The sequence below is a fragment of the Sinohyriopsis cumingii genome, chromosome 11 (assembly GCF_028554795.1).
Source record: "Sinohyriopsis cumingii isolate HCF-2022 chromosome 11, ASM2855479v2, whole genome shotgun sequence".
In the NCBI taxonomy this organism is placed as follows: domain Eukaryota; kingdom Metazoa; phylum Mollusca; class Bivalvia; order Unionida; family Unionidae; genus Sinohyriopsis; species Sinohyriopsis cumingii.
In genome coordinates, this window is record NC_142971.1 from 35,133,849 (window position 1) to 35,159,148 (window position 25,300).

The following is a 25,300-nucleotide window of genomic DNA, read 5'->3' on the forward strand; positions in this document are numbered from 1 at the left end:
TTTAGATAGAGCTTGTGATAATTTACCTAGTCCGGAAATTTTGTTTAAAACAACATTTTTTAGTGTAAACTATTAAGGGCCTTCCTTATCGTCTAACTTTACCACGTTTCCAGCCTTGCAAAAGTGACGTATCCCTGCCAGTCTCAACTGATAACATTCCAACATGGATTGTTATCACATTCCACAAATACCAACCGAAGAATAAAAGTTGGAATGTATGTTCCACCTGTGTGCCGTTCCAGGTATAGTTTTCAAGGAGTCTGGATGTACGGTTTTGCTCTTCCCCTTTTAGTCCTCTAAAATGTGATCTGATTATTCACTGTGGCTCAGTCTTCACTATTATTGACTTCACTAGAGTTTTTCCTAACCCTAATTTTCGCTTGCCTCATGTTCAGAGAAAGAATAAATGCTATACCTTTTCTTTCATTTTTGTTGCAAAATTAATCGACTGGTAATGGTTGTTTTTAATAGACACGTTAGAGGTGAAGAAATGTCAAATTATTTACATAATATAGAATTCTATTCAAAATGTAATACCCCTGAAAATCCCAATAAATGAGATTGGTAAGTGTCTTTCTAGCAGTAATTCAAACTAATCAATTACAATAATTCGGTTTTGAAATTATCAGAATGAAAATAGAGTCTAATAGAAATCAGGTATTCAAGGCCACATGACTTTACTCGAACCCGCTTAATATCTCCTTTTCAAAAACGATGTCATCTTGGTTTTGGTATATTAGTAGCAATTGTGCCGAGGCTAACCCGTCTTTCCTAATAAAACAATGCACATGCCTTGTTTACAAGGAGTTAAAATATTCGAATTTTGTACATGACATTTTTAACCAGATTACTCTTTAGAGGATTAAACGTAAATGACAAAAGTTATTTACAAAAATGTTAGATCCTTTTCTGGAACGTGTACATATATTTTGCAGAAAATTATGATTATCGTGATGTCCCCACTTCAACTTTAACTTGATATGTTTGTACTCATGAAACGGTATTGATTTATCATCATGCACGTGGTACTTCTTGCATATCATAATGTAATTCACACATCATTAGACATAATGTTAGGAAACACAAACTTGTGACATTTCTTTCAATCTGTGGTTGTATAACGCCTAGTCATATCAACGTTTTGTACTATAAAGAACCTAACAATTGAATTATGCCTTAGTAATTCGAAGAAAACAAAAACCAAGTAAGTCACTTAGCAAGAAGACATTCTGTAACTGTAGTATGACTTCTTTCAAGTCAGAGTTTGATTGAACTACTCGAAAGGATCATCTCCCCTTGTAGTTCAAACATCCGTTTCTTTTCTGAATTTATAATGCATTAAGTCTTTAAACATTAAACTGGTATGCAAAAGGACATACTGTCTGAACATCCGTTTCTTTTCTGGATTTTTAATGCAAGAATCATTTAAACATTAAAGATATATATATATATATATATATATATATATATATATATATATATATATATATATATATATATATATATATATATATATATATATATATATATATATATATATATATATATATATATATATATATATATACAACAGCCACACATTAAAGAAATATATACAACGATCACACATTAAAGAGGTAAATACAACGGCATATGTAAAGACGATTTTAAGGAAAATGGGTTATTTTTCACCTTAGAAATAATTGTGTAATCTCTCTTTAGCACTTTTAAGATTTTGTCTCCTATCTCTCTCGTTGTCTCTAGTTATTTTGATACAATGAAATAGTTTTTCTTTCCTTTATACGTCTCAGTAGCGTCCCAGCTTGTGAATTTTCTATTATTTATGTGGCAGTTATTTTAATAATAGCCGCTGTGGAATTTTGTTATATATATATTTCTTGACTTTACAGGTTTGTGGTCAGTCTGTTTTGACTTACTCTTTTTTCTTCACTTTTTTGTAAAGAAGGTGGTGCTCAGTTCCTTTCAGATCTCTGTGCTTCGTGGTTTAAATTTTATAATAGAGGCAATTTGAGGGTTGTGGTTTTCTAATAAGAGTTAATGTTTTAATTTTCTTGAAAGATGGATTTAAAAAAATCATTGAGTTTCCAGTACTATTGATGACCCATTTTTGTGCATTTAAAATCAAAAATAACCACACACACACACACACACACACACACACACACACACATATATATATATATATATATATATATATATATATATATATATATATATATATATATATATATATATATATATATAATTCTCCTCTTTGTGGAAAAGTATTCCAATATGTTCCGCGTTGTGGAAAAATACTCTAGGATATGTTATATTTTCCACACAAATATGTATATCTTCGAATGCTATGTGTGTTGATTACCATGTCTTGATAAATTCAAGGTAAGATGTTTATTAACAAGTTTTATCTCACTCCTATAATGTGCGACCGTGTTTTCCAGTGTAAAGCACTGTGGATGGTATCTCTAATTTTATCACATGACTTCTGTCTTTCATTACATGACCTTCTGGTACGATCTTAAGGCACAAAACTCGCTGATTTCCATCGTTGCTCGGGCATTCATCACAATAATTTCAAATCATTACATTCTGACAATACATTAACACCCCCAAACTTGCTGCAGTTGAAATTATGACCCACGCAGAGAATGTTTTACATTCATCGGCCTAGCCATAAGTACAGATAATGTAGTCCGGTTTCGGGTCGAGATAACAATTATCGTGATTGTTACTTTCTTATTTAAAATTCAGAGTCTGAATCTGGTTATCAACAGAAAATGAATTTGAGATCAAAGCTGAATCGAGGACTTTGAAATCAAAGTTCGGCTATGGACTATGCCATTTATCTCTTTTTATTGTCACGTTTAATCGTAATACCAAAAAGTGGATATCGTAAACACATATTAAACACAAATCAGCGGCGTGTCCTGCAGTATAGTTTTCATACTACTTGGGGGTGGGGGTGCTTTAAAAGGTATGCATGATGCCTGTGAGATGGAACCCTTGGTAGGGGCCCACGGGCCGAAGCCTCTAGAAGCAGCTGCGTTTTAAGTGTTTCTGGGAGATAATGTTAATGATCTAACTGTAAAGGAGACTTACTCAAGGAAAAATACCGGTTGTTTCGAGCTTATTGTTTTTAGAGAGGATGGGTTGGTGTGCGCCGGTTCCGCTTGTATCCCTCGGATCCACCCCTGGATATGCCCTTGTTATGTAACGTTACATTTTCGACAGAAAGTGGATGTCTTTAAATAACTGTAAAAGTAGAATTAAAAATGTATTCTCACGTGTTTAAATACTACTTGTAATCAAACTTGCTGTTGTAGTTCACGAATATATTTTTGCCCGTCTAGAAATAATTTATTAGCAAGCTAGTATATTCTGTATACGAAATATTCTTGTCCGTGGTTTCATAGACATATGCACAGTTCAAGATATTCTTTTCCTTGGTTTGTAGACATATGAATCGTTCCTTGTATAGCTTATCTTTAGTATAGCTGTTGCATTAAAGTTCAATTTACATTAACATATTTCTTATAAATAAATAGGTATATGTACACTATATGAAAATATGTAAACGAAATATGTAATGAAACATGTAAATATTTTCAAACCAATATAAATGTGGAACTGAAAATATCTTGTTCGTGAAGAATGTTGTGTTGATATTTATTTGAAAATGTATACATGTAACCTATGTACAAAGTATTTTAAGTCTTATAGGAAGAAAGTAATGCTTTATTGCAGCATCTAACATTTTCAAGAAGAAATAAATATTTCATTTTTAGAGAAATATATATCAATATGACAATCTTTGGACAGCCAACTAAACCACTGAAGCGCATATAGCTTAAAAGTTCAAATCTTTGGTAAGTACAAACGTATCATGGCATATTGTATTTGCACACTTTCTTTTAGGTTTAATGAGAAATCATAAGCCATCAAGTCGTAAGATAAGAAGTTTATTTTGTCTTTACAGTTGAAATTGTTTTCCGACGGGGAGCAAGAAAACTGATGAATACATGCACCTTTCTCCAATGCCATCAAGTTTGGAAGTATTATAAATCGGTTTTGACAGATATCAGTACGCCTGTGTGTGTATGTCTGTGTGTGAGTGAGAGAATGTGTGTTCGATATCACTCAAATACATGTACGAGGTGATTATCTTACTTTTTGATAATGAAGGGAGCAATTTGCAAGATATCAAATGCACTTGTCGTCAGTTCAAACCTCTATTTGCTGCAGCAGTAACTTTTGTTGCTCTTGATTTAAACTGAACGTTGCGTTTACTCCACAACGCTGATGAAACACTTTCTTTCCGCAACTCAGCCACATTCTATTTCGCAAATGTGAACACGGTGTATTGATTGCAAAGACGGTCTGTTCTTGCTCATTAAGTCGAAATTGTACTATGAAGCAGACAATATATTCCCATCTCTTACTCTCCGGAGTAACGGCCAGTTTACATACAGCCAGGCTCTTTGGGTAGTTTAATAAAGACACGTATCATTTGCCTTGATGCATTGGCTTTGAGAATTAGGTTTCCTATGAAACACGCTGTAAGCAGACGTTGGCGTGTTAAGGCGTAACTATTTCGTGTCACCTCTAATAAGCACATCTGATGCTTCGTTCGGTCCGAATCGATAGTGAGTATATTCAATTTGTTGAACGAAAAACTGGAAACAATGTTTTGTTTTTGCACGTATTACAGAGGCTCGATGACCTTGTGAACTTCCTGGTCACTTCACTAAAGCATCATAAACCAAGAGGCCTATGGACACAGACTGATTATGAAAGCGTTTTGAAGAGTCTGAGATATCAACTGGTTGCTGCGACATTAAATTACACACCAGTCCAGTCAACGCCAAGAATAGAAGTACAGGTATGCATACCTTTCTAATGCAGAAAACAAATATTACTCAACCAAAGCCAGATATCTACTGCTATGCTTTCATTTAATAAAAGTCAGCCAAAAATTAATGCTGCAGCTGACGCATGTGTGTGGTATAGGTTTTGATTTAATTTTGCGAGCCTTCAGACTTTTTTTAACAAAGCAAATACTTGTGCTCCATGCAAGTTTTGGCTTATCAGCTTAGTTACTTTTAGAGTTATCTCCCCTGGTTTGAAAACCATCTACACTCATTATTTTCTAAATTGCTTGATTATCTTCGTAAAATGCGGCATGCTCTTGTACCATGGCTAGAAATGTTTATTGTATTATGACTAGACAGTGTAACTTGTATCTGACTAAACACTGGGCCCTTTATCATGACAAGACAAGCGTACCTTTTATCACGAATAGACTATGTTTCTTATATCATGACTAGACAAGTTGTCTTGTATTATGACTGGACAATGTGCCTTGTAAAAGAATGGTTCTATCTGATTAACATTTTAACATTTTTAATGAACAAATGCGTCAGTCCGTCTCTCCGTTACATTCTTATCAGTTAAGCTATTTTGAATCGTTTGGTATACCGTCATGTTACGTGGAATATGCTAGTGTCGTAGCAAGTGTTTATGTCGCATATAAGAAGTGTTTGTATCATAGTGTTACTGTTAGAGCGAGGTGGGGTGTTCCACAGACACTTGCTTATTACGGTGTATGAACATTTTCCTATGAAGATGTCACTTTGATTATATCTTCAACTCAGTACGTTATGTTGCATTTGCTTTTAATGCTATTTGCCGACAGGTTAAGTACCTCAATATTTCTGTTGTATTTTCCATTTGTGTTGAATTTTTCTGTTAAAATTTGTATATAAAAAAAGGTTAAGCTGAGTATCGTCTCAAAGTTGCAAAGCATTTCTATTGTCACATACTTTTTGTTATCATGGTTCGATAGGACGAAAACATTCAGTACAGTTTAATGATACTATGTGCTCTTCGGTTGAGAACTTTTATCGATATTAGTCGGAATAATACTTTGGGGATCCCTGCGACCTGGAGTAAAAGTTGCTGTTTTAGTTATCATTTAAAATACCTTGTTTGTCATATCATTTTTTATACGATTCAATAATTACTCGAACCGCATGACACGTGATGACGGTTTGAAGACCTTGTTGAGACGTTTATGTTTAATCACGCTTGTGTTGAAAACCACTACTTAAATTTGTTTATTGTGTAAATCTATATTGCATTTTTAGTTAAATTCATTGCATTAGGAAGGTGAACGTGTTAGAGTTTAACGGATATTAAGTATTCATTAAACGTTGGCAAGATTAGGTGCAATTATCAACGGGTCTATAAGGTTACTATCGAAATGAAACAAGAAATTGGAAAAAGGAATTCATTAAAGCCGATTATCCGAATCATTTGAAATAAATTACAAACTGATGGATAATTATGTACCAATGCAGTCCGTAAAATCGATTAATCTGTGGTTCAAACGGTATTTCTAATCGATTTAAGAACTTGTTATGAGACAATATAAGAAAACTTGAAAATCGTGCAAATGAAGAGGTATATGGGGTATTACAAGTTTAAGGCTCTCTAGCAGAGCAACAAAGAGTCGACGACTATACGAAACAGGTATGTTAGTTTTCGTATCATCGTTATAAAATAATAGTGAAAAGAAAAAAGAGAGTCTTCTTATTCCGAATACAACAAGATGGTGTTTTCTGCACTGCAATAGTTTGTTTTAGAAAAAAGCTCATTCTGATGAGTAGTATTTCCGCAAATTCCGTTTTCCTCTCGCAAATTTCGTTTTCCTCGCAAAAACGAGAAATTATGTGCTCTGTACAGTAAACAGTACGAGTAAAAGCAAATACACCAAGTGAGAACAATACATATTTTCATATTTTCTGCAATTTCGGACGAGCAGAGGTGAGAATGGAGTGGTTTGTGGCCACAGTTTCATCGGTAAGAATCTCAAGTCTTCAATTGTACTCGACATTGGTTAAAGCCTTTAACAGCTGAATAATGTTACACAAAATAGACGAATCTTGTTTATGACTTGACATACACTGTGTTAAGTGTAGCTTGACCGTTGTTGTTTTTAATATCATTTTATGTATCATTATTATATGTACGTTGCAGTTAACTTCCATATCGAATATCTTCATACACGTGTATCAATCATTTAACTCCTTCGTAACTCGTGTACTTAATACCTACAAACACTTGCGCTTTTTATGTTTATATAGCGCTATTTGTTTAATACATACCTAACTTCGTGTAAATGCACACAACTGCATTTGACCGTTCTTCTGTATATATTTTTCATTCATTGCCTTTGATATAATGCGACTGAACTTCTATGAGAAATCTTTAATTGTGGACTGCGATTGTCGATAAACGTTTTCTTTCTGTTGTTTGTATTGGATGGGTTTTAAACATTATAAATATTCGAATTTGTCCAAGAAATCTTAAGAAATGCAACGAAAATGTACATGCCCTCATATGCGGAATGTTTGGTAATTTTGATACAAACAGGTAACATTTAAAGGCGTAGAAACTTTAGTAATGTTTGAATATCAGGATAGCTCTTTTGTCTTGATATTGCAAAATATGCTTGACGAAAATTGGCCACTGTGACCTTTATATTTTTCATTACAGTTGAGAGAAAATTGCTCGACTCTATGCTTATTCTTAAAGAGTAAAGTGACCTTATTTTAGTCGAGAAACTTTATAGTGAAACTTGGACTATGTCTGAGGAAAAAACTATGTATCTTGTAGGTAAATCAATTACTATTTTGGGTCAGTAATTGCCATATTTTGTTTGGACACGATTCCCAAATGACCATTAAATAGCCATCAACTTTATAATTTTAGAAACTATTAGCAACCTATTTATCCTTCTTCATCATGTGACTAGACATGTCTATATTAATTCTCTACACAAGTTTCTAATCGAAGTGAAAATTGGCCATTTTCAAGTACAGAACGTTAAAACTAGTTTTATGATCCTTTGTTCTGGGAGAATGGTTTTTTAGATGTATAGAAGTGTGGACATGGACGAAAACACAAGAAAATGATAATTGGTAATAAACGTGATTTATCGATGTTTTATTGATGATTTTTCTCATGGCTTTGCCATGTTAATTGGTTCAAAAACGGAAGAGCATTACCCACCGCATGGTGAAGACAAATGACTATATCCAATATTTTGGTAATGTTACTATGACAGTTTACGTTCTGGTCCGTATATACATATCAAAAGGGTCAATTTTGGGACACATTTACGCTTTTATACAGCTGAGTTGATATTTACTAGAGGGATATTTGTACACCTTGAGACCGATGTAAGTAGATGCAAAACATACGCTGAGCTCTTGATGTATAAATTACGTTTATACACACACACACACACACACACACACACACACACCAATTTACGAAATGTGAATCGAAAAAGAAAACTATCGTAAATGTAGTAATAAGGCTAATGAATGTAACGGTACTTATCATATGTAAATGTGACTTAATTATAAATCGTCATATTTGTAGCAGATAATATATTGTATCACATCTACGATGATATATCAGTTAATGGGGCTTACTATTACATACATTAATACCAACAGAACGGGTGAAGTTGAAAAATTCCTCTTTTTTAGGGTAATCAATCCAGTTTGTTCTCTGATGATCCATGGAAAGTCAGGATCCGACTTCGTCGCTCCGATGAACAGGTAAACAATTAAAATTAACCCTAACTTTTATCTAGTTATTTACTTTGCTTGGTTGATTGTTTTCTTGTACGACACACGTTAAGAGTGTGAGTAACATCGACATATATTCATTAAAGTACAGTTTCTGGAAATGGCTTTAAGTGGCCGAAGTACGCGGACAATGAACCTGCGATCATAAATCCTTGTACTTTTGGACCCGAAGACTAGCCGACGAAATATTTTTCAGAGTCCAAAATTTGACTTAAAATTCTAATTCAGCTTCAACATGTACATGAACACAATTGCCAATTACAGATATCTTTCCTTTAATTTCTTATAGCATACATCAGTTTTGCTCTTTCTAATCTTCACTGGGAAGTATTCAGTTAAGAACGTAAAATCATTGCATCAAAGAAAATCTTAGAAAAACTCCAGTCATGTAATAATCTCTAACAATTAATAAACACATCTCCTCTGATTATTTATTACGTAGATTTACTAAAACCTCCTCAGTGATTGGTTCCTTTCTTCTAACTACTCTGTGATTGGTTCCTTTCTTCTGACTACTCTGTGATTGGTTCCTTTCTTCTGACTACTCTGTGATTGGTTCCTTTCTTCTGACTACTATGTGAGCATCTAGCTTGGCAGATTCAAGAAAATATATAACATAACCATTTTCACTTCGATCTTTATAGCTATTCATTTGATGCTCCCATTTGATAATGACAGTTGCGGTCGGAACTACATTACCTGGACAAACTTTCTCTAATAAATATGTCAAATAAAATTTATTGTGAAAGCAAGAAGCTTTGAGCCACCATTGGATTAAACGAAAAATTATTACAGTACTCGTTACTTGTATCTTCGCTTTTGACATTTGCTAAATGTGGTCATAACCTCCGCCAAAGCTAGAACTCTCTTTTGTGTACGTCAGATTTGTCAGTCTTCTGATCTGCCCGACTTTTCGTGCCTAGGCCAGCACAGAGAGAGAGAGAGAGAGAGAGAGAGAGAGAGAGAATTCAGTGTTCGTTCGTCAAATATCCATTTACTTTGCCTAACTCTGAAGATGATGTTGTCTGGGTTAAACATGAACGGTTTTAAAACGAATATTTAGTATTTATACCCTTTTGTAAACAGATTTTTTTAAAAACAAATATTTAATATTTGTACCCTTTTGTAAACAATATCGGCCAAAAAGAGCCGAAAATCAACCTGCAACAAGTAAACTTGCTGTTTTTTTCCCGGTATAAATTTGTTAATTCTGTATCTCAAGGAGCAGTTATTGTCATTGTTCCAGTCTGCATCAATACTTTTGGATTAATGACATTGAAATTACACTTCACACATATGGTATGGTAATCATTTGGAAATCTATCATATGTACGTTTGAGCCATCTATTTTCTAAATATGTGGAAATCCACGGTATATAGATCAATCGTCATCGTTTGTGCCTTTGGTTAACTAATCTGCATATGTATTTTGATTTCCAGCAAGTTCTGAAGTTATATAATAATAACTTTCTTTGCCTTCACATTATCAATATCGGTCGCAATCGTTTACAATAATAACTTCTTCCTACATGTTTTCATTATCTATCATACGTCTTTTGTTGTCTGTTTCCGAGATGATTATATGTTCTTCGATCCTGTCACAAGTATATTGTAAATTCTGCTTTCTGCCTCAAAATCTTTTTACGCAGTAGAGTCATAATAAGTATTTTTTATTTCAGTAGTTGAGATAGGTCAACGCTTTCTAAACTCCATGACTTTATTAATGGTTACCCTTCCGTCAAGCGCTAGTGTATGCGGCATTGTTAAAATGTAGGCAGTAAAAGATAGTTCTAACTCTAGCATGCAAGATGTTGTGTAGCTAACTCGGCTAGCATTATAGGAGCGGAAAATTTGTTTTGACAACCAAAACGTCGACAACCAGACAAGCGACCACCAAAAATCAAACAACACAGTTACAACTCCATTTCTTTTCTTCCAAATTCATGATACTTCGCATCATCCTCAGAACAAGTTTGCAAACGTCCAAAGAATTTGTTTACTTGCTCATTTTACCATAAGCACACAAACGAATGATTGCAATCGATGACAATCCAAATGACTTTACTTATACCTTCCGCAGATTGTCGTGCAAACTTTTTCTTCAAAATATCCAGCATTTGAACAACGCTGGTTTCAGGTGAAACATTTGTCGGGTGAAAACATGGTTTGCATGAAATTTGTGGTCGGTACAAACAGCGTCGTTTGGATCTATTGCTTTTGCCCCGTCGTTGTTATCGCTTCCTTATGTGTTTGAGGTCGAACAAGGAAGCAAACAAAATTCATTTCATCTTGCGCAAACTTGTGCTGGAGATGCAGATAGGTTTCTCCGATTGGAAAAACACAAAAAGGGTTGCAACTGTATTGTTTGGATGTTCGTTGTTGCTTGTCTGTTTGTCGAAACATTGGTTGTCCTAACATATTTTCTCGCTACTATGAATAATAGCTTCATATTTTTACGCTAGTTGATTTTGCTTTACACAATCTTTCATGCTGGCGCTAGAGCTAATTTTTACTGTTAATTTTAACTATATATCAGACACTTATGTGTGACGGAAGGGTACATATTAGTAAAATCATGGGATATAGAAAGTGTTGGCTTAGCTCAACTACTGAAATTCAAAACTTCTATTGTGACACTACTCATGTAGCGCTACTCTCGGCTTCGGCCTGAAACAATTTCGAAAGGTATCCGTGTTATGTCTACCTTCAATATACAAACCATATCTCTTTTCCATATGCATCACTGTAAAATATAGCTTCGCAAACTTCAGTTCCTTTGACAAAACGCTGTCGATTAAGACATTTGTGATTTTCTTTTCAAAACTTGATTTCATCAACTGCCTTTGAATTTATTAATACGGGTGCATCTCATGTGGCTCTGCGGGACATTATGCATCCAATCATCGCTCTTGTTCCTAACCTTATCACGTGCCCCATACTATATTTCAATGATATAGTGTGATCTAAAAACCCGTCAAGTTGCCACGATTACCCACGGTACAAGAAGTTAGTCGATGTCAGTAAGAAAAGAATTAGGTTTTCATAAGACTTGCCGCCTTTTAGCTGAACAATTTGGGTGCCGAATCAGAACCCAATAATGGATGGGGTAATACTCGGATTGTGACGGAAAAAGATTTCTAAAGGATCTGTACGCATGCTTGTTTTTGTTAAATTTTCGTACGTGTTATAAGGATGGCAGATTTTGTATTATAACAGTGGTTTAATGAAGAGAATCCCCTTTGGGTCATCATTATCGCCCCCGACCCATTCACCTTTAATACTTCACTGAATTCACGTATCATTTAGATAATCTTTAAAACAGCCCAATGCTATTTAATGCAAAGTCTACGAGTGTGAGAGCAGACTGGAAGCAACAGTGCATCACGAGGAAGCCGATAGGTCAAATATCAAGCTGGTCTGGTTCTATAAACGTTGCTTGTTTATTTTCTAGTGCTGCTGTCATGTCAAAACCTGTTCTAAACAACAGGAAAAAATTACTAATGATCGTAAAAGCCGTCTTCCTGGAAAAAAGCAGTGAGAAAGTACGAGTGTTTAGAATGGTTGTTGTAACATAACTGCGGCTCTTTTACGTTACATAGACAACAGAGTTGACTTTTATCGTGTTTTTCTTTTGTATTATTCTTCTGATGGATTCATTTGAAGTGGACACGGGGAGATCGTTTTAGAGACACAAAACAAGGCCATTATACGTTAATATGCCGCATTGTAATATGCGAATACTCGATAGATGCCAAAGCCATGCATTATTGAAATACCCTTATTATTTTGGAATAAGTGACACATTGCTACGTATCCATTTACTGGTACTGTCTGCTAGCCGGCCAGGACGCTTGAGGTTCCCGTTACATATATACATAGTCCTCGAATGTAAATTTAGATCAGAAAATTCTGGACCCTGAAACTCTCAAATGAAGATACAGCAATATTCGGTGATTTTTGGGCATGCGTCGGTAATACATTTATTAATGATTTGTTTTATTCATTGCAGATAATTGAGGAGTCGGAGAGAAAGTTAGGACAGCGGTTACTGGAGAAGGGTGATCGAATCACACGCGGAGAACTGTCTCATTTACTTGCCGAACACTTGAAATCTGTGGAACAACTACAGCATGTATCTGATTCGAGAAAGCTACAAGAATCTAGCAATTCCTGTTTGTCGGAAGCTAGGTTTTCTCCGGTCTCAGATAGATCAGATAAAACACTAACCCCTTCTCTCTCCGAACCAGACCTAGCAAAGTTTTCTGAAGGAAATTCTGTCCGAAGTAAGCATAACGGATATGGCCAAATGAACCGTGTTGGGAAACAATGTAGAAACACCAGCTCCAAGAGTGGTCTGCCCCCTATCGGACGTAGGAAAGGAGGAAACGTCGATGAGCGAGTATCAGCTTCTAGTACAAGCGCATCGTCGATTGGTACTAACGGTGACATATTGAGGGATCCGGATGCAAGTGAACATGTGCATTCCTCTCCAGAATCGAGAGCAAAAAATAGAAAGAGTTTAAATGAATCAGGGATTGACTCAGAAGGCGAGGACAATGATTTGTCTAGTTTTGAGGTAAACAATTTTCTTTTTGGTTACATATATGCTATCAGTTATTACTTACTTTTTACTTACAGATAATACCAAATATTTCATATTTTTTCACCCTTGCTTGAAATTAACTTATTTCTCCATCTGCTCCAAGTAAATTTGCTGAAACAGAAAGACATTTTAATCACTTTTGTAATGTAGTTTGTTTTCCTTCAAAAGTCCTGGGAAAAAAATGCAAGAAGAATCAGCATCAAATACGTTGAAAACTTGAATGTTTCAAACTCATAGGAGTAATGTTGTGGTTAAGTGAACGTGGAAAAATTAAACAAGTTGTTCATACAAATTTCGTGTGTTGCATGCATGAAAGTTTCAGTGACGTTTAAGGTCTAGAAGCCCATGGTTGAGTCTGGGCCAAGCTGTGGTAATGACATTTTTGTTTACAGAGAGAATGAAGTAGATTTCACGAACGAACCACATACGCTACTAGTCTTCTCATCAAAATCAGTGGTTCCCAAAGTGGGCGGTGAGAGAAATTACCGATTGGGTGCGCTAATGCTGAATAATGCTTTTTATGGGGTAAGGTAGGGAGCGCTAAGGATAACCAAGGGGGCGGTGGCCCGAAAAAGATTGGAAACCACTGATCTAAATGGTTTCATAAAGGAAACGGTTTCTATCTAAGGTAGACACTTAATTACTCAAGACTTTTATCCGTCTCCGTACCGTGTCGGATGTTAGAATAATAGGAGCAATGATTAATTTTGGTTCTTTGATTGGCGAGATGGTTATCTTTTAGTTTCTCTATTTAAAATTTAGCACTTTTCTTCGTCCAGAAACCGAACAATTAAGGAACATTTTATGATTATTTTACAAGTATTTAATTTCGATATTCATGCGGCCGACAATGGTCAGAAACTGAACTTTTTGTTTTTACAGGATGAGGAGTATCACTTGAACACAGAGTTTGTTGAGGCATTTTACATCCTTTGGGATACACTAACCTACGAGGACATTCGCGGTCTCCTAGCTGAATATCGAAAGCGTCAGGACGTTCTGTTGTTGCCATACGAAAAGGCTCTCAAGGGAAATGAATCTAAGTGCATTGTGGAGGTAAGTGGTCACAAGTCACCTCCCTTACTATAAATTACTTCATACGCAATTTTTTGGGCCACTCGAGGGAAAAAGTAGGTTAGACCCTTTATACATTTAGATGTTCTATTTGTATAAATTAAATATTTTCGGTGTCGTCTTAAGCCACTGTTGCAACTTTTATCCTTCAAATAGTAACAACTATTTTTGTCATGCTCGGTAAAACCCATTGATAAATGGCGTGTCTTTCCAAGTGTGCTTATTGCATTACGGTCCATACTATTCCTTAGTTATTTTTGAGAATGCGAAGATGAGTTTTTAAAATTAAGTTTATTAGAAACATTTGCCAAAGTTTACTTATGTCGTAAACACCTGAATATTGATGTCAGCTTGTTGTTGATTTGTCTGAAGAAATAACTAATCCGACATAAATTGACCCTCGCTTTAATATCAGTTATCCATTATGATTGTAAATAGAGTACCATTGAATCTTTATATCTCAACTGTCCTGTTTCAATACGTGTCGACACTATATTTGAAAGAATCTCGCGAAAACAATAGCTTTGTATATAATGTATGATAGTACACTTTAGATACTCTCAATGGTCTATGCTTATATGCATTACTACCTAAAAAATCTCAGCGTGCTCACTGCATAACATGTGATGAAAATGATATTATTTCTGGGTCAATGTGATGAATATAAGACATTTTCAACTGTAGATCCATGTGATGACAATAAGTCATTTTCAGCTGTAGGTCCATGTAATGACAATAATCCATTTTCAGCTGTAAGTTCATGTGATGACAACAAGTCATTTTCAGCTGTAGGTCCATGTGATGACAATAAGTCATTTTCAGCTGTAAGTTCATGTGATGACAACAAGTCATTTTCAGCTGTAGGTCCATGTGATGACAATAAGTCATTTTCAGCTGTAGGTCCATGTGATGACAATAAGACATTTTCAGCTGTAGGTCCATGTAATGACAATAAGACATTTTCAGCTGTGAGTTCTTGATGACTATAAAACATTTTCAACTGTAAGTCAAAGACGACTATAAGACATTTTCAACTGCAGGTCCATGTGATGACAATAGGACATTTTCAACTGTAAGTCGATGACGACTATAAGACATTTTCAATTGTAATTCCATGTGATGACAATAAGACAAGTACATGATGACTATAATACATTTTCAACTGCAAATTCATGTAATGACAATACGAATATTTCAACTGTAAGTCCGTATAATGACTATAAGACATTTTCAACTGTAAGTAGAATCTAGTCTCCGAAGTAATTTCGTTTGCCAAGGAACTGTCTTCTATTGCACATTCTGACCTTTTTAAAGGAATTATTGGCCACCCTTATTTGAAATAATACTACACGTGCACAAAGTTCTTCAAAGTGATTATTATTTTTGTCTCTTCCGTGAAGAATTGATATCCGGTAGGCAGGTATGCTTCAGTGAACTGACTTCTGCCAAGTGTTACCGCTCCAGTGGCCTAGTGGTTAGAGCGTCCACCTCGGATACGGGAGGTCATGGGTTCGATCCCGGCCGAGCCCTACCAAAGACTTACAAAAATGGTACTAACAGCTGCCTCGCATGGCGCTCAGCATTACGAGGTTAGTGTTAGGACTGGTCGGCCTGGTGTCAAGATAATGTGACTGGGTGGGACATCCTGCTACATGCTTGTGGCGTGATGCCCCAGTGCTAGACATCACTATAAACTGTCACACTGCATACATCGTAGCGATAGGACTGAAAAATTGTTAAAGCTACGTTAAAAATCAAAATCATACATACACTGCCAAGTGTTCTTTGAAAATAATTTTGGATCATATTGTCACTATAACCTCAGAACTTGTATCGCATAAGACTGCGTTTTCGACAATAACCAATTTGTCCCAGTTTTATGTTTTGGTAAGCGTTTGCTAAGGTCTTTGACATACATATTATTAAAGTACTATTTTTAAGTACACATCAAGCTATTCAGACAAGTCAAGTGTTTACGCTTATCCATGAAGAACATTCCTTTAGAAGAAGGATGTCATCGTGTTTTAATTTCGACTTAAGTTTTTGAGATCTCTGGTTGATATAAAATGGAATCAATTTTGATGTCCTCCGCTGATACAAAATAGATCACCAAACTGGAATTAGTATTGTCCCCTTATGATCAGTGATTGTCTATTTCCGATTATATTTCATCCTTTGAAGTTCAAACACTCTTGACTAATTTCAATAATGATTAATGTAGAAAAGTATCAAAAGAGACTCGAGTGAAATTGTCTGAAACAGATTTGTTACCATTAATCAGATTCATAACTTTAATCAAAAAAAAGAATTTTTTCTTTTCATGCTCAGAATTGATAAAAGTGCTAAGGTTTGTGCTAAGAATGAACTAACGGGAAATTATGTAAAATACTATGTGTTGCCGGTATTTAAACCTAAAGCATAACCAACATCAGCGATAAAATAGTTCACTACAACCACAATTCCCTTTTTATGAGTGCAGCCATAAATAATGAAGGTGAGTCCATACATCATGTGTTATTGACATAAATGCAATAGAGTGGATGCAGAAAAAGAAAATATTTAATGGAACATGAAAAGTACATGCATTACACTTCTAACTTCCTTCTGCATGTGATGATTTCCAATGTGAACACACCCGTTCAATTTCACGAATATACTTATGAATATGATGTGATTCATATTTTGGAATTAAACCAGTTCTTCCCGATGGTTAATACACTCCAACGTGAACGCGATTTACAGACTGATTTTTTCTTTAGAGCGACCTCGAATTATTATTAACGGCGAAGGGTTGATTGGTTTATATTATAAACGATATACAATATTCTGGAATTAACCGTTTGGCAGAATAATGCCTGTAGTGAAATTGTAGTTATTGTAATCAATGATAACAAACTTTAGCCTCCAACTAGGACATATATAGTCGAAAAAGAATGTTTTTATAAAAATAATATAAATAATTTGTCAAGCAGTGTGTAGGATGCTTGTGTAAATGCTTCAAAAATGTTATCAATCCTTACTCAAAGTTAAATTTAGATATAATTTTACGAATAAATTTGGAAAAGCTTCAAGGATAAAATTATAAACTTTAAGATTTTTTTTACTATTAATATAATTTTACGAATAAATTTGGAAAAGCTTCAAGAATAAAATTATAAACTTCACGATTTTTTTTTACTATTAATATGATACGTGTTACCTACCATAAGAGCTCACCTCGCTTCATATTATAATTAAGGCATTTTCAAAATTGTTGAATATCATATATATTTGACCTATATAGTAATTGTTTCATAACTGGCAATTACAAGAAATAGTTATCTTATGTTTATATTTGCTTATTACTGGGGTCATTTATATCTTACGCTTCGGAGGAACAGTTTGATTGTTCCGTGAAGATTGTTATCATTTTTCCACATGCTCTCTCTGTATTACATATCTGACCTACCTGAGTTTATCACTACTCTCTCCCTCTCTCTCCCTGTCTCTCTCTCTCTCCTAATTAACATACCTGAGTTTAATGCTACTCTCTTTAATACAGGCCTGAGCTTATCGATGCTCTTTCTAATAAAGACCTAAGCTTATCGCGCTACGAAGTTAAAGTACCTGAAGTCGCCAATTGTTAGTTAAGATACAATGAATTGGTAATTTAAGTTTTGAGGAACATATGAGACATATATCTCATTTTACTGCTACAAAAATTACTTTAAATACTATCTAGGGATGGTCAGCTTACAGTGTGTATTCTACGACGTGATCCGAAATTTTTGCCCTACTTTAATTTATCTATCCTCAGAATACGCCCTTAATTCGCTGCTCGCAAACCTCGCGATCACTTATGGTAATGCATAGCAGCTGCATAGTGGTCCAAATAAAATCCCTCGTATTCGCTTTTCAGTTTCCAGTTCCCGATGATATAGAGCTCTACGTGCGTATGAATATTTCTGCACTGAATGCAAATGTCAGAACAAAAGAAAAAAAAAAAAAAAAGGACAGAATTAGAATTTTTCCTAACACAACATCTGGAGATAAAAAAATATTTTCGATATTCACCGAAGAAATGAATCTCATGCCATGCAAATGAAACCCACATTGCATAGGCGAAGAACGCGCTCGTGCCCTTATGCAAAAAGTGGTACTGACTTTCCTCAGTAACACGGAGAACTAGCAAGACACAAACCAGCTAATGTACAAAAGCAACGCTCATTTCTTATGCTTTTCATATTTCATATTACGTACTATTCCCGATGTCTTGCTTGAAAGAAATGGCATTGCCTGAATTGTTCAACAGCAACTCATTTACTTCTCAATATTCGTTAATGTTAAGTTTACTTTGGACTTATGTGCAAGACGACGGGTCTTTTGTAGCCATAGGTGATATATTTGCTTGAAAAAATATACCAGCTATTAAATATCTTGAAAACACGTATTCTCACTTGGGTTTGTGGAGAAGAGAACTAATTATATCCATCATATTAAGTGGGAACAAATAAATTATCTGAAGGTAAAAGACAAAATACTATCCCTGTTCAAAGAAATTATTAGCCCCCTCTCCTGGAAGCCCCCCTCTCCGCCCATCTTCTCTGCAAATGGTCGGTCCTGTACGGATACATAAGTGACAAAAGTAATACAGTTACGTTCCATGAGAAAATTTGGGTTTCTGAGGTAGCAGTTTTAATCCAAAGATTATTGGTACAAATGATTTGTGATGTTTCATTCGGTATCTTACTTACGCGAACATTCGTGACAGGGACGGTTAAAATATATCTACCCTAGATGTTTATCTAGTGCAAGGACTACATTCAGATTAACGCCAAGCCTCAAAAACATACATCGCATCATGTGCCAGTCTTTCATCCAATTAACCCTTGCAAATTGGTGCCATTCATGCGAAAAGACAAACTCTAGAAGTAAATGTTCTGTTAAAACAGCTTAGTTACGTGTGCCAGTTCAGACGTCTTATTTTAGAAGATGAAAAGAACTTTTTTAATAAACTGCTAATGGCCTTGCCAATAGCAAACGTGCGTCATTTTGGCCTACATTTAATTAAATCACAAAGGACAATGTAAAATGACTTTCTTCTTTGTTTTGATGAATAATTGTTTAAACTAATTGAAACATGTATATATATTACATAACGACAGTATGATTTATGAATCTTTTTTTAGTATCTACATATAAAATAAACAATGCTGAACCAGGGAGATAAAAAGTATACAAATAAAAGGAAATAACACATAAACATAAGTTCAAAGTTTACATTAGTCTCTTTTCATTTGAAATGTTGAACACGTCTTTATAATTAGAACAATCATTTTATGTGAACATTCACGAGAAAGGGAATTAAATTCTATATACTCGCTTAAACGTCGAGTCCAACCGCAAAAAACAGATCCTTACCTGCCGTCCTACATGTGTGCATTTTATCGAGGGTAATTTGTAAAACAAACAAAACAACACGACGATTTATGCTACAACAGATCAGGGTCTATGATCTTTGTAGTTGGACTCGTCTTATAAGTGAGGTCAGACGGTATCTCTTGTTAGTTTTATTGATCCGCCCCCCTTTCCGGACTTAATTTTTTCGTAATTGATAACATTGTATTTTTGATGGAACGGATGTCGCTCTTTATAAAAGCATGTTCCTATTATATTGCTTGATTTACTTTATCTCTTTTGAACTTATATGTCAAGGAATGTTACAGATGAACAGAGACATGAAAGGAAAGAGAATAATTAGCTGGAGCAATACATGATTGTACGTTTTCGAGTAGCACATGAAATTAAATTTGAGTTTTTAACAAACACGTCTGACTGACTTAAAAGTTACCCATTAGAACTAATATATCCTTTGACAAGTCTATTTATCTATTTATATTATTACTTTCTACCCGATCCAACTTTAATTTAATTATCCAGACCTATGCATGTCGATTTCGTTTTCTGTTACGGCAAACAAATGATATTTTTCAAAATCGCTTGACAACACACTTTTGTTTTCGTATTATTTTACTCATTGATTGATCAATACAAAGATATTTTTTTCAGAGTGCATTATTTAACTAAGAGCATTATTCCTAAATAAAACCCTGCAACAATGGTCCGGGTTTAAACCACATAAAAACTGTCAATGTTTCGAAAATGGTTGTCGTTGCTTGAAGAAGAACAAAAGAGGTCTGCAATTAGACGATCCATTTGATACGAAGATATCATATCTTGTTACTTACTCTTACAAAAAGACTAGCCTAGTGAGGAATATGTGTCTCTTCTAATAATGACCCAATTAATCACAGTTTGATATTTCTCATAAATTCAACAACAAATAGGCGAAAGTTTCGTTAATTTTGTTTTGGTTTGAAAATATTTTGAATGAGGTAGTAGACAGCACTTGTTAATGACAAGAAAATAATATCTGATACATTCAGGGACAAACCTGCAAAATCCGACAGCTACGGTAGTAAACAGAAAAATACGCTATTATTTATAACATGTTATTACGGACATTCAGCAAAGACTGGACATGTGATGATAAAGCAACACAGGCTCCAACGTTATTTTTTCTTTTTCGATATGTTTTTTTAAATACGTTATCAATATATCCTATGTCAGAAGCCTTGAATATTTCTACCATTTGTTTATTTTATTAATTTCCAGCATTTTTTATACGAATTTTCTCGTCAGTACTCGCTTCCACAAATTTATAGAATTGAGCCGCGGTAGCTCAGTTGGTAGAGCGTTGGACTCGTAATCGAAGGGTCGCCGGTTCAATGACTTTCCAGGCCAACCAAAGCGGGATCCCACGGTGTGTTTTTGATAAAGGCACATTGCTCCCATTTTCCTCGGTACGATATAGCCCACAGTGCGTTTAAAGTGTCCTACCAACAAAACAAAATCTTGAAATCTAAGAAAGCGTGTTTAGTTTAGCAAGTTTTTCTTTTTCTATCAGTCAACCAACACATTTAACCACCCAACCAAATAAACAATACAATATCAAAGACAAAATGATTAGAACAACTAATTGTTGGAGTATGAACTAACCCTATTATTATAACGATCCAAATGTAAACATGTTAGCGTGATGTGACCTATTATCGATTAGCTTAAACAAAAGTAGCCATTAGTGGACATGGACATGTTAAATCTGGTAGTGCAACTAGCTTGTCATGATGCTTGTCCAAAAGCCCATGTTTAGTTTCCGCTCAATATCTTCAGAAAAGATTAGACTGAGCTGAAATGGGTGGAAAGTTTAATTTGAAGTGAATTATTAATATACTCCTAACTTCACCACACCTCCCTGATTTGGTTTGTTAAGTTCATAGCTATTCTTTCTGGTTTGTCGTCTTGTCACAAACGACGTTGTTCTTGAGGTTATTGGCGTACAAATGGACATAAAAAGGTGGCGGACATTGGCCGAACGATTGCGTTCTATCGTTTATGGCTGAATAAATGTATTTGGCGGGTGAAGGTTAGGTTTTAAATTTCTTTCGATGCGAACAATATTTGTTTATCATTTAGAAGATATAAGTTCATACCTGTGAAGAAAAATTTGTCGTATGAAAGTCATTATGAAGTGGTAAGCACCCCACCTATCCGCCCCACTGAATCAATGAACTACTTTTCTTTAATGGATCAGCTATTACGCGTCATGATTTCTCGCTGGTTTCCAATTTGAACAAATGCTCTCAAAGGCACTGATGTTAGTGCAGAGTGATCCTGAAGGTGAAAGGAACCGCCGTGCCAGGCATAATTTAAATTAGAAAAACTTCCCCTTCATCCCTATCATAAAGGAATGGGATAATTTTTTCTGCTTCTACAATTATAGCACTGACCTCCCACAAAAAAAAGAAAAGAAAAAAAAGAAAAAAGAAACAAACAAACATAGATAGCCTGTTCGTGTTGTTTTGGCGTTAAACACCAAACCAAAAATCTCTAATCAGTCTTTCCGTAGCGAGATAGGCATATTCTAAAACGATGAAACCCGAGGTCTTCATTTAGACGCGTTTTAGGTTTAAACCATTTCGACCAGGTCCCAGATCATACTTCTACGTTCAAACTATTTTTCATCTAGGCTACAAGTCATTTTAATAGGTTCAAAATATTTCGTCTCGGCTACCAGTCACACTTCTAGGTTCAAAATATTTAATCCGGACTACCAGTCTTACTACTAGGTTCAAAATATTTCATCCGGACTACCAGTCTTACTACTAGGTTCAAAATTTTTCATCTATGATACCAGTCATACTTCTAGGTTCAAATATTTATGCTACCATTCATGCTACTAGGTGCAAATATTTCGTCTAGGTTACCAGTCATACTAATAGATTCAAAATATTTTATCATGGCTACCAGTCATACTACTAGGTTTAAAATATTTTATCAAGACTACCAGTCATACTACTAGGTTTAAAATATTTATCTATCCAGGCTACCAGTCATACTACTAGGTTCAAAATATTTCATCCAGGCTACCAGTCATACTAATAAGGTTACTGAATAGTTTGGTGCTATAATTGTACACATGATTGGGAATTTGTCTTGGACTTGCGCTGGATTTAAGCGAATTCATCTCATTTTTGAAGTCCCGAGTTCAGAACTCAAGGTATCCACATGCAGGAATAATTGATCTTCCATCGGTTATTGAATCTTGAACAGTTATTAAACCAGGTCGTTTTGCTATTACTTAAGCTCAATTTATCAAATGTATCTTGTTGATGGTTTGGTTTTCATTCTTGTATCTCATAATCCATCTATTAGAAGGGATTAATGTCTCATCTAAAACTTAGAATAAATCCAAAGTATCATGAAAACGACCGTGTTTATATTTATTCTTTCATCAAATCAACAATTTGAAATAGTTTGACCCGAAGTCAAACTATTTTAAAATATAGTTAAGTTTAATTTCTCTTTTGAGTTAGAACAAACACATTTGTATTGTATCCCTCCCTCCTGAACTATTCAGTCCTAAATTGATCCAAAGAAAGTACAGTGGAACATAAAAGAAAAACTTTCAACGTTGATTTGTAAAGTATTCATAAATTATGACTCTATTGTCTTAAAATACGTAATAGAAATGATGGAGATGCAACAAGCTTTCTAAAATTCAAAAAATAATTAATTTCCCTAGATTACAAAGTGAAACTGTAAAATAAACTTGCGGAATTGTTAATTAAAATTCCAAACGATCCTAGAATTTTTAACACAAGTCCCAATTATTAAAGTTCTGAATAAAATTAATCCAACGCCCGGTGTCGTAGTGATGTACCAACACTTTTTCTTGTTGAATCGCAATAACACAATTCATGATTTTTGTATCCTTATTTGAATTTCACTATAAATTGAAGTCTCTATTTCCAAGAATGATATTTTTGAGTACTTTATATGAGCAGAGAAGAATATCTTCAGTTAAATAATTTGAATAAATAAATACCAGCCATTATGAAATACTGGACACATCAATAATAAAACTGATCCTATTCAGAAATTAAGGCACGAATTAATAATTTCTAGATAAACAAGATGATATAGTCCTCTACTTGACCTCAGGTTATAATTAATATTTTCTAAAAAATACTATTACCTAATGTAAAATTTCGTTCTGGAAAGTTCCAAATATTTGCAAGATAACATCTTAGTTATAATTAGATGGTCTGCTACTAAAATATTAATATAAAATGTGGTAAACAACAAAGAGAACCGGCATTTCGTGGAGAATTTTCAATGTTTTGGACATAGATTGAGATAAACATGTTGTTTACAAAACGAAAATCAATTCAATGTTGCAATTCAGGTGGAAAATGAACTAACGTTGGACAAAGTCAAGTCCAGAATATAATTATCCATAGCATATAACGAATAGAAAAATAACAAACAATGCAAATTAAATATACATAACATACAACAGTGTATGAAATTATGTAATCTAATTATAACCAAAGATGAGCTGCAGAGATAACGACCTACGAAATTGTACAACTTTTCACAAAACTATTTTTGGGTTTTATTTCTTTTTGAATTTTACGGCTTTGGTTCATTCAAGCAATTTATCCTTGCAAAATTGACTGAAGTTTCACATAACAGAAGATTTGAAACCCTATTTTGTATTTCTTGAACGTATTTTAAAATAGACAGATTGCTTCTTTAATCTATAATTTTATGAATGGACAGCAGTCATTGTTATGCAGGGCTGTGTAATTGATCTTCAGCGCATACCGTTCCGGATTCTACTTTCTCAACGGCACTTGAACGGGCCACTTCACAACTATGTTAAAACGCAGGAAAAAATAGAGACTTGGTTTACAGAAGGGCTGTTTATTTTAATAATATGAAATTTGAGTATGGATCTCCCGGACAGAAAATGTGTAAGTTTATAACCCATGACAAAAGGTCACAAGAGAAAGCAAGCAAACAGTTTTAAATAGCAGTCAGCGTTTCATCAAAAAAAGCAGATATGATGTGTATTCAAAAAAAAAAAAAAAAAGAATTGAAAGATATGCTTTTCATATATTTGTCACAGAGAATACTGCCATTTTGCAAGATTCTGAAGCGTCTATTTACGTCTACCATTTCATTTCGACTCATTAGTCACTTTGTGTTTTACACAAGGAAGACGAAATTTTGTTTCAAAGAAATAATGACTATTTTATGTTCGACTTAAAGAACTTATTAGCAGAGCTTCATGCCCTCAGTGCATCATCTGTCTTAGCTCGTATTTAACGCTCATTCAACTCTGGATAAGATAGATCTGGTTCTACCATGATCGCATGCATCAGTTGATCAAGGTGCATGTGGTTCTGTGGTGTAACCTGCGAGAGAAAAAAGTTAAGGAACGCCACCTTCTGTGACACTTACGTTAATTATTTATTGCCAGAAAGCACTAATCTCATTGGCGCGTTGCTGGACCTAGACTCGAGTGCATCTTTGTGACATGGATTTGGCATCTGCTAAAGGAAATGATGCCCATAAATGA

General features: G+C 34.6%; 1 protein-coding gene across 1 annotated transcript in view; it reads left to right on the plus strand.

Annotated features, from left to right (window-relative positions):
- The window catches only part of LOC149787910 (uncharacterized), a 162,202-nt gene that overhangs the window by 77,777 nt on the left and 59,125 nt on the right, over positions 1-25,300 (plus strand). Inside the window, exons 3-6 of the mRNA XM_089974158.1 lie at positions 4,709-4,879; positions 8,556-8,627; positions 12,667-13,233; positions 14,143-14,316. Coding sequence (XP_089830284.1) covers positions 4,709-4,879; positions 8,556-8,627; positions 12,667-13,233; positions 14,143-14,316 — 984 coding nt within the window. The remainder of the gene's footprint in view (positions 1-4,708; positions 4,880-8,555; positions 8,628-12,666; positions 13,234-14,142; positions 14,317-25,300) is intronic.